We start from the raw sequence: 10,940 nt of genomic DNA, 5'->3' as shown, positions 1-10,940 counted from the left end.
ATATGCTATCTGTTGAGTAAATGGTTCTTTCTTCAGAAAAAAAATATAGATATGTGTAACGGGGGGCTTAGGCAGAACCCAAGTGCACAGACTGACAATGGTGACAGGGCAGTTCAGAGGTTTATTGATTGCACCGATGATCAGGATCGGGCAGGCAGAGTAAACGGGGACAGTCAAGAGTTCGGGGACTGGCAGGCGATCAGGTAGACAGGGGGTACCGTAACCGGCGGGTAATCGGACAGGTGGGGACTCGATCACTGGCGGGCGATCAAGCAGGCAAGGGCTCGTCGGCGGTCTGGTAGTCGGGCAGGCGAGGGGTCGATATCAGGAGGGCAGACAGGCAGGCGAGGAGCCGGAAACCGGGGAGCAGACCGGCCGGCAAGGACTTGACAACAGGCGGGTGGTCAGACAGGCGAGGGTTCGGTAACAGGCAGGATCAGCGTTGTAGAAACAGTTCTGGAGTTGCGGGAAAGCTCTGTGAGTAACGAGAGACGATCTGGCAGAGACTTAGTGGAGAGAGGATTGATATAGAGGGAGCACAGGTGAAGGTGGTTGAGCTAATGTGAGATCAGCGTGGCAGGCAGGTGAACGGGAAAATCAGGAGCGGACAATGACAGATGATATGCAATTTAAAAGAGCATTCATTTCTTCCGACACAGAATATAAATGAAAAGATATGCAAAAAAAGTTGGCTGCAAGGTGTTTCTCGTGATTTTGTTTGTCAAACAAACAAGCTCAATCACCAAGTTGGAGGGGGCTCAGTACACAGCCCTGAGGGGCTCCTGTTGGGACTATGGTGTTGAATGGTGAAATGTATTTAACGAACAGCTTCCTCTTCTCCCAGGGGTCAGGGCGGTGTGGAGGGTTGTGGTTACGGTGTCGGCCGTGGATCTTTTTTGCCAAATTAGTAGGCAAATTGGTAAGGGTCTATAGCAGGGGTACTCAAGTAGAAATGATGAGGGGCCACAAAAAAAAATTTCAGTGACTCAAGGGGCCGGTCGGTATACGTGTGACTGAGGCCGATATATGCTCAGTTTTAGACGTAACGCGTAAGCACGTAAGATACATAACCCCCCCTTGCGCGGTAAAATATCCCCCTTACTTGCTTAAGTGCGTCGGCCAAAATTCCTGACAATGCGACTGAAACACACCCTACGCAGCTCGCAAAGACTGTGATTGGCCAGCTAACCACATCCTTTCAGGAGTCTCACATTTCCGGTTTTACAGCATAATAGCGCCATTTTTAAAAGGCCGTGACAGAAGCGAATGAAGAATTTTGAAGAAGGAGAAGAAGAAAACACAAGAACGAATTATGATAATTATAAATATAAACAAGCCAGCGATTTCCACTTCCACGCCCACAGATTCGTTCGTTGCTCCCCCTACTGTTCTGGCGGAGAATCCCCTTGCAACACGCGCAATCCTTAAGGAACCTTAAAGGAACCGCAAATCAAAACTTGTCTAAAACAAGTCCCTTGTGTAAATTACGTGCTTACGTCTCTGCGTCTAAAACGACCCTAAATCGGCCTTGACTGCTGCTGAGATGGACTGTCTGCCTTGAGTTTGGGAGGGCTGGAGCGGTCTGTGGGCTGGAGTGCTATCTGTTTATCGTTGCAACCCCCAGCCTCGTATTGAGATCGCGGCGCGCGGTTTCAAAATAAGAGCGCCCAAAACGATTTTTTTTTTTTTTTTTTTTTTACAACTTTTCAAAACAGCTCGAGGGCCATTAATAGACACCCCGCAGGCCACAAAAGGCCCGCGGGCCGCTAGTTGAGTATGACTGGTCTATAGTGAGCCGTGACAAGCTTCTCAAGGCTTTTACTCACTGTGAGAGTGAGGGTAACAGGGATTGGTCCTTACACCAAACCTTTTGATTGGCAAATTGGTAAGGGTCTATAGTAAGCAGTAACCAGATTATTGCTTTGGGGGGCTGATGCACTTGAAAGACATGCCCCGTTGACGGACAGCTCACTGGTTGCGACAGCGCTGGTGGGGACTCTCTTAAGGAGGTCAGTGTGGACGACCATTTAGGACATGTATGTATGTATTTACATGTAATGAGGCAAATAGTAGTTTTTTTGCATTCATTTTAATACCAAAGGTGGATCTACTGATGCTATAATGAATAAAGATCCCCAAGACCTGTGTTAAAATGAGTTTGCGACTTCATGTAATTTTTTGTGTTGCAGGCTGTTTAGGGAAAATGTGTCAAAGTAAATATCACTTCAAATAATTCAGTGCCACTCTTTCCTTTATGTCTGCTAAAACAAAAGACTTCTGACTGAATCGTCCAATGCAATTCATTCTTTCAAGTATATTATAGCAATTATGATTTAAATAATAGGATCACGCCTACTGCAGTATTGACACGGACAATATTGTACATGCATGATGTAGGAAATGAATGGAGTGCGGTGCCGGTGCCCCATCCCACGGCCTCTGTTCCTGACTCCGAGTGGACAGCATGGATGTTCCGCAGTGAAATGAGACCACCTGGGTTCCCTTCAAAGATTACACATGGCTGATTATTACCAAGACTGAACATGGATCGTATTACCAATATGGTAATACTGAATACCAATATTACCAATATTGAATATTGATTGATATATGTCTATAGTCCTTCTGCATCTTAATCTCAGAAAGTCACAAGGCCAGGGTAATCTCCAGGACAATTTAACAAAGTATGATGTTTACTATGATGTCCTAATCTGGTAGTGGATGAGGTATCAAAACCTCCCCCCCCCCCATCTAAACCCCAGAAGACCAAAAATCGATATCGACCAATCGTTTAATACATTTCTACCAAGTAGCCTAAAGTGCGCAGGTTGTAGGCCCATCACTCATCGGCCACCACTTGGCCATCTCAAGTGACCGCCTAAACATTTCCAAAATGTCTTCTAAATGTCCAGTTCTTAGTTCTATTGTAGCTGGATGTGTATACAAACATGTTACTGCAGTTGTGTCAATGTCAAGAAAATTGCAAAGGTAAAAAAGTTATGAATTTATTAAGTTATGACATGGGTTGTATGTCAGAGAGCGTTCATCAACCAATTTGAAAGTGTTGACATCTTTTACCATTTTGTTTATCCATGTATTAGGCTTTTGGGGGTTTTGAACATCAGCATAATTTTATTATGTCTGGGATCACAGGAAAGCACATACATGTGTCTTATGATGGACACCTTTGAGTTTTGGGGGGTTTGTGGTAGTTGTCCTTTAACTGTGTGCGTGACTGAAGTCAGGAACGATGATGCTGGCCCACTTGTAAATGACGGGGATGAAAAGCAGGGCAGAGCCAAGGATTGAAACCAGGAGGAAGGCCCACAGAAACACCCGGTCCAAAACCTGGGCTACAAACTTCCAGTCTTGCACCACCTGTACAAACAGAAAGTTATCTCACACAATTTTCTCATCCAGCACAAAACAACTAGTAGTTAATAGTAGTTAAGAATATGTGTATGTAATCAATCATGCATAACAGGCCTATCTAACCGAGTATTTGGTTGATGTGCAAAAACACCTGGATCATGATGTTTCTTATTGGATTTATTGAGTTTGTGTTACTCAATACATTTAAGGTAATGTGTACTTATCCATACAGAAATACATCAGGTTTTGTTGTGCACAAAATGTGTGAAACAGATGTGAAGATATGTGCTTGAGGTCAAATTATCTTACATGTTGCCATACCTATTTAGTTTACAATCGTATTACTGGTTTTAACAGTTAATCCCAGTTGACTATGGATGTTAGGCAGATACCTAAGCAATCTTGGCCCAAATCTTGGCAAAAAAGGCCCAATCAGAGCCTTGTTTACATTCCATAATCACTATCTGCCTAAGTCCTCAGGCATTTTTGGACGCTAAATACAGGAATACAGACAATTATGCTATGAGGCTCACGATAGGGATTAATTGTATTTGATTGCGCTCATTGTGTTATTAGATGGGCAAGTGTCAGCTGCTGTGCCCTACAGCATACCTCGACCTAGACCAATCGGTAACACTCACCTCTCGAACCTCGTTCTCCTTCACGACATGCGTGGCGATGTAGCGAATAGAGTCCAAAGCGGCCTGCAGGCTGCGCCGAGAGTTCAGTGGCTGTGTGGCCTTGGCTAGCCGCCCGTTGGGGTGCATGGCTTGCCCAGGAGCTCCGTCCGGGGCGTAGCGGTCCACGTGGCTGCGCATGCACAGCAGCTTGGGTAGGCGGTGCAGGAAGATCCTCCTCACCCACGGCGCCATGTCGTGGTGAGTGGAGGAGGAGCGGTGGTGGATGTTGATGGCGAACACGGTGATGACGATGGACAGCGTGACGAAGATCATGGTGAAGACCAGGTACTCCCCGATGAGCGGGATGACCTTGGAGGAGGACGGGATGATCTCCTCGATGACCAGGAGGAACACGGTGAGGGACACCAGCACGGAGGTGCACAGCGAGATCTTCTCGCCGCCGTTGGAGGGCAGGTAGAAGACCAGGATGGTGAGGAAGGACAGACCGATGCAGGGGATTATGAGGAAGAGGGTGTAGAAGAGGGGCAGCCGGCGGATGACGAAGGAGTAGGTGATGGTCGGGTAGGAGGCGCCACCGTCCCGTCTCAGGCCGCGGCCGCCTGTGGCCTTCATGATCTCCCATTCGCCGTTGTCAAAATAGTCCCGCTTGTCCACGTTGACGTCCTCCAAAAGGATGTCCACCTTTAATATATAAAGATAGAGAAAATGACATTGTTTACTGGGAATTCATACCCTGCTACCTATTTCATTATGTCTTAACAAAAATGATTTAAACAATCTCAGCAATTCCATTTTTACATTACCAAGGGTTAAATAAAATGGAATTAAAGGGACTCTTACCTTTGTTGCATTTTTACACTTTTTTTGGATAAGGTTAAATTGGTATTAATAAGGTAATAACACTCTAATATGCAAGACAGACCCACCAGGAGTAAAAACAAACAATTATTTTACTCTCATAATATTTAGTTAAAACTTCAACCAATAAAATTCTTCGGACCGAATGACCTTATTGGCCGACAGACCTGTCTGTTTGCTGCATGGATATATAAGGTTTTCCGTCTGCTTCTTGTGGCGCATTCGGGCCCGCGTCATCAAGGCGCGTCCTCAACTAGAGGGTTTGTTTTGATTCCACGGCAGACAGTAGCGAGTAGCGACCGACGATGGCAGACCAAAGTGGTCCACGGCGTACTGAAACTGCACCATTCAGTCCGATTAGGGGACTCATCTCGGACTCAGACTCACAGAGTTACCCTCCTCTGGAGCCTCAGGAAGACCTCCAGACTGTTGGCCACCAACTGCACCATTCAGTCCGACAAGGGGACCCGATTCGGCCTCAGAAGCCAAGTGGTCCCGCTCCCCTGGATGATTCTCAGGACCTCCAGACCGTTGGCAACCAACCGCACCACTTAGTCCGATTAGGGGACCCGTTTCGGACTCAGACGCAAAGTTGTCCCGCTACTCTGGAGCTCCGGGAAGACCTCCAGACCGTTGGCACCCAACCGCACCACTCAGTCCGATTACGGGACCCATTTCGGACTCAGACGCGACGTTGTCCCGCTACTCTGGAGCTACAGGAAGACCTCCAGACCGTTGGCACCCAACCGCACCACTCAGCCCGATTACGGGACCCATTTCGGACTCAGACGCGACGTTGTCCCGCTACTCTGGAGCTACAGGAAGACCTCCAGACCGTTGGCACCCAACCGCACCATTCAGTCCGATTAGGGGACCCATTTCGGCCTCAGACGCTACGTTGTCCCGCTACTCTGTAATGCTCATACACCTTTCTTATACTCAGTGGGACCACTGTCCTTCAACATGGGGCCTCAAAACGGTATCACACGAAGCCCATAAAATTACAGTGAGCCACCTGCTAAATTTCTTGTTTACTAGACCCCTGGTAGATATTATGACCCCTGGGAGTCTAAACATAACCGATAACCCATGGGAGTCTAGAACTTTTGTACTGTAGCGACCCTGAGACAGTTAAATAGTTTGTGTGTTATGTGTTACATTATATTTCGTTGTCCGCTATGCCAGTTGTTCTATGTGCATGTATTGTAATGTTCTTCTTGTCAATCAGCGTGGGGGCGAATCATTAGGTCAGCTGGGGGAGGGCCTTGGAAGAACAGGAGGGTGGGGGCCTGCACGCGAGTGAGACCGTGTTGGGGGTTGCCGGGGTAACCGGGGTTTGTTTTGTGTCGGTTTTCTGCCGTTGGTTACAATGTTACGGGCTTCAGTGACCTGGTTTTGGTTCATTAAAACTACCTCCAACTACTAATGACTCGACATCATTATGTCACCGGCGAGGTCGTTACAGTACTCTAAAAAATAACGCTTAGTTTTGTAAATAACGCTTAGGGGGTGGGGCATTGGAGGAAGGCGGGATGATTTGAATGTGCTGTAATTCTCAAATGCAACAAAGGTAGGAGTCCCTTTAAATTTAAATGTATTTTTATAGTCCTTAATCACCATTACAGTCTAAAAGGTCTTAACAGGCCAAATATTTATGACACCCCCCGACCCAAGGGCAAGAAAAAGCTAAGTTTATAATTATCTTTGTTTGTCAATAGCAAACATAGATGTAAGGATCATATCATTTCGAATCGCTGGCACAGATGTTCTACGTCTTTGTGATTCATCCTGTCTGTGTGCAGTAGACTGTTACCTGTGAGCCATCATAAGTCCAAGAACCAAACTTCATGGAGCAGTTCTGGAGGTCGAAGGGGAAAAAGGTGACATCAATGTTGCATGCTGACTTGTAACTTGCTGGTGGGGTCCATGAAATGGTGCCATCGTACCTGACAATGACTTTGGTGACTGTCCCTTCAAAACGCCCATCTGCACTGTTGGGGATCAAAGGGAGTTATCATATGTTTCATCCCGCGTCCCTAATATTCCTTAGATTTAATTGCTTTGTTACTTTGTTGCTTCACATAATGCACACCAAAACATCAGAACGAGAAGCTTCGAATTGATTGTAAATATATTTTCAAATGCATAACATTTTTATTTCACTTAACAGTATACCAGTGCTGAAAGTGTTGATTAAAATCAATCCCTGCCATACCTAATTTTAGCCACCCAGAAATTTAACATATGTCACATAATGTTGCTTGGCAACCGCAAGAACAGAGGCGTCAGACGTACTTATCATACAGCACAATGTCCGGGATCCAGACCATATCCGAAGGAACACGGATACTGGCGATGCCCAGATAGTCAGGAGGGTTCCACCGTAGTTTGATGTCAGCCCACTCCTGCACAGGGATGCACAGAGACATCCTATTAAGAATCCCCTTGATATGGGACCTGAAAGTTCACTGTCTCATAAGATAGGTGTTTGATGTTCAATGTTTTCTGACCAGGACAATAGAAAAGCAAAGAAAGGATAAGACGCAACGCGCAGGTTACGAGGCCTCTGATAAGATATTGTCTGGTCCCCTCAAATGAAAAACAGCAGGTGACATAGCCTGACGACTATAGAAAACAAATTTCTTGTACAAATATTTGTACCGTAATGTTTTGTTTATTCATGACACACTCATTGACTCCAATTTTCTGTAAACTTTGAAAAAGTTTGGCCTCTGACATTTGTCTCCTTATTTCCATTACATAACCATTGCTTGTAACTGAGGCTGCTGCAGAGTCTGGGTCTGCAGGGACCAATTTCGGAGCTGTAAAGTGAACCCTCAGAAGCATAAATAAACTTGATAGGACCATGGGGGAGGCAGCAGGTTGTGGTGGGCAGGGGGAGATGGGTGGTTCATTCAAGCAAGGGGTTTATATGTCACCAAAATGCCACCAGAACACGACGAAAACGATCAAGAAATCCCCGGGGGGGTAACGTAAAACTGGGTCTCCTATCAGACAATTACTTAGAAAGATGTCTAAGCGGCACATGTTTTCATGTTTTCATGTTTACATGTGTTTACACCGCGTTTACATGTTTTACAGCATGTGTACATATGTTTTACACCATGTGTGCATATGTTTTACATCTCGTTTACATATGTTTTACACCGTGTGTAAATGTTTCACACCGTATCTGCATGTTTTAAATCATTTACTCACCTGCTTCATCCACACATTGGTTGTCATGAGCTGGTTTTTCTCATCCTGGGAAATATAAATAAGTGAAATAATTTATTGGATTGATATGTAGTTCTGATGAAAATGTGTGCAGTGATTATCCAGAAAGGCACGTATGCCAGTACTTAAAATCTTTTGATTTACGATTCATGGCATTTGACATTTATGATTTATAGATTGATTTACAACTTGATTTATAACTTAATTTTAAACTGGACAAAAACAGAAGAATTCCAAAATCGAACATTAAATGTTGTTTTTCAAAATTTTATACTAATTCAACATCATAGTGATTCAATTTGTATTCAACTTACTACGTCGACTAGCTGGGAGATGGCTAGCCCGAATTTCACTGTTACTGTCCCATTGAGGAATTCCACTGGCCTAACCCATTTCTGGTAGTTTTTGAAGAGGTAGTTTAACAATCTGTCCTCTGCCTTTGCATAGGAGGAAAGTGTTGAGGTCCCTAGGAGAAGGTATGAGGAAAAAGAGAAAAACAAATGAAAACTAGATAGATAAATCTTTATTATTAATTTAAAAACAAACTAAAAAATGTTATTATTATCAATATTGTAACACATCTGATGAATACAGTTAATAATTACATCAGTTGAGTGCAAAGCACACCGGGGTCGCACATTATCTGAACTGTAATTAATTTCAAAGTCGGGTGTTCGAGGCCGAGCGAAAAAGGTCCTGGTTTCCTTCCGGCCATTCTCACTCTATCTGATCATCGTGCGAGATGTCCAACTGCACATAAAAACAGTTGGAATGACCCCTTAAGCCCTGCCAAAGCCACGTCGATTCATGACCTAAGTCATGTTCCCAAGTCCCTCGCAGATCAACCACATCGATTGGCTCTGTTCTTTTGCTTAATTCCTTCCCCAGATGTTCAAGGGCTAATTTTATTGGATGGGTGTGAGGTTGTCAATCCCCCATTTAGGAGGGCAGAGGGAATGACTGCTAATGTCGCTGTGTCACTCCTCCATCTATGGATCGATAAAAGGCCACGTAGCAATCATTTACTGTGATTATCAGATGCGCCGTGGTTCCCGTTCTTGACTCTGCTTATGTTAAATGAATTTGATTCCAACAAGACGGCCGTGTGACAGCATCTCTTAGGACGTTCAAGGACAAGCTGTTACAGAATCATTCTCATTAACAGTAGGGGTCAGGTCCCGCGCGTAGCCTCCCTACCACAAGCTTGAGGCTGCTTTGAGACTACTAATTCATATTCAGATTTCAGATACTGTTAGCATGTAGCATCCCTGTGAGAAACATTGAAACAATAGTTCACTTTCATTCCAAAATGATAGGACTGGGGTACATCTAAAAATGCATCTCCATTAAACTAACATCTACTATTAATCAGTAAATCAGAACACAAACACATTCCTCAGTGTTGTAAAAAGAAGAACACATGAGTTTGTCGGTACAAGATAAGTGAGTGTCTTATTATTTTGAAAGCATACAGTCCTGTTATGGTTGTAATACCTGTGGTTTGGATGGTTCTGTAAAGATCTTTTGTGTCTTCTAATGACACTGCTAGCCTAATTAAAAGAGTAGAGTTTCCTTCTTCAACCCAAACACCCCTTAATGCTCAGCAACAGGAATTTAGCACCTTGTGTTACATAAACCCATTACCGGTCTTTGCCACCACAAAGAACAAAACAGACACAGATATTCGCAGACTGACTTAGTGTCTGTGCAATCAACGTGGTCAACACCACCTGGATAACAACACATGCAATCAGTGGCTGTCACACAACATGTCAGCCCCCTTAAGGCACATGGGGACGTTGGCCCTAGGGTGGGTGGGGGACTGGGGGGGCAGTAACTTACGCAGCGAGTGGCACAGGTGGCACCAGCTCAACGCCATCACCAGCAGCAGGGCGAGGGAGGGGGGTGCCCCTTCTGCTCTCAGCATGGTATCAGAGGTACGTTGGGCTCCGACAGCTGGTCTCGGGCAGCACAGGGCAGGAGCCTAAAGCACAGCCACAGCCGTCCTCTGGGTGGACAGTGATGCATAGGATAAGGCTGGTGGGAGCACGGGGCTGTGAGGGAGTTCAAGTACATACAGAACATGTCATGATTGTGACTACTGGTGAGCGCTGGCTATCCTAGGCAGCCTAGCAACGTGTTGGGTTTTAGATTTGAGGGACCATGAATTTGCTGCCTCGGCGCAAGAGCTTTCCAGGATGTCTTTCTCGGAGTACGGACGGATAAAGTGGTACAATGGGAGACTCAGCTATAAACAAAAACACATTTAAATGGATATTCATGCACCCGCACACAACATACGTTTAAACGTAGATGGATGCACCTATGTCCCTTTCCCATCACCTTGCTAATCCTGCAAGCAGCAAAGCAATAATATGCAGTCAGCAGCACATGCATGAATTCCTACATAAACCATAGGAGCATATATTCACCTGCTCTGTGTCTCTGCCATCGATGCTCAATCCTTCAGGATTGAGAGGGGGGCTGGGGGTCTTAATGACAGCAGCGTAGCGAAGATCTACTGCTCATCCGTCGCACGCATTTCTTCTCCCTTCTTTGCCGTTCAGCGTTGCTGCTTCAGTTCCCGCTGCCTCTGAAAATATGCAGCAGCCGATTTGTTGTAGACCTTCCTCCTTCAGACCCCTTCTCCCCCTCCTCTTCCTCCACCTCCTCCTTCGGAAAGCCAGCCCCACCCCCCTCTCTCTCCTCTGAGCGCTCTCCCTGAACAGTCAGGTCATTAATCCTGGCCAGAGATTGTCCCTTTTATGCAGCTGGCTGACACCTCGAGTCGTAGCCTTGAGGGATACCATCGGCTTGACTTCCATACCGTCT

General features: G+C 45.5%; 1 protein-coding gene across 1 annotated transcript; it reads right to left on the bottom strand.

Annotated features, from left to right (window-relative positions):
• Positions 1 to 2,781: 2,781 nt before the first annotated feature.
• chrna5 (cholinergic receptor, nicotinic, alpha 5) lies at positions 2,782 to 10,767 on the bottom strand. Its single transcript, XM_030376513.1, has 8 exons — positions 10,541 to 10,767; positions 9,951 to 10,162; positions 8,423 to 8,574; positions 8,091 to 8,135; positions 7,167 to 7,276; positions 6,685 to 6,862; positions 4,014 to 4,694; positions 2,782 to 3,378 (listed from the first exon to the last, which is right to left on the bottom strand). The coding sequence occupies exons 2-8, from the start codon at positions 10,033 to 10,035 to the stop codon at positions 3,220 to 3,222; spliced, it is 1,410 nt and encodes a 469-aa protein (XP_030232373.1). The 5' UTR covers positions 10,036 to 10,162; positions 10,541 to 10,767; the 3' UTR covers positions 2,782 to 3,219.
• Between the last annotated feature and the right edge of the window lie 173 nt (positions 10,768 to 10,940).

This window comes from Gadus morhua, chromosome 14, assembly GCF_902167405.1.
Source record: "Gadus morhua chromosome 14, gadMor3.0, whole genome shotgun sequence".
NCBI lineage: Eukaryota > Metazoa > Chordata > Actinopteri > Gadiformes > Gadidae > Gadus > Gadus morhua.
The sequence above is the reverse complement of the archived record's forward strand: the minus strand, read 5'-3'. Positions and strand labels throughout refer to the sequence as shown.

What these genes read in the sequence shown, in the direction of transcription:
- chrna5 (XM_030376513.1), bottom strand. Translation starts at nt 10,035, where the DNA reads ATGCTGAGAGCAGAAGGGGCACCCCCCTCCCTCGCCCTGCTGCTGGTG. An exon ending in TCTCCCAGCTAGTCGACGTA is followed by an intron (nt 8,136 to 8,422) that starts GTAAGTTGAATA and finishes TATATTTCCCAG; the next exon opens with GATGAGAAAAACCAGCTCAT. An exon ending in GGACTTATGATGGCTCACAG is followed by an intron (nt 4,695 to 6,684) that starts GTAACAGTCTAC and finishes TATATATTAAAG; the next exon opens with GTGGACATCCTTTTGGAGGA.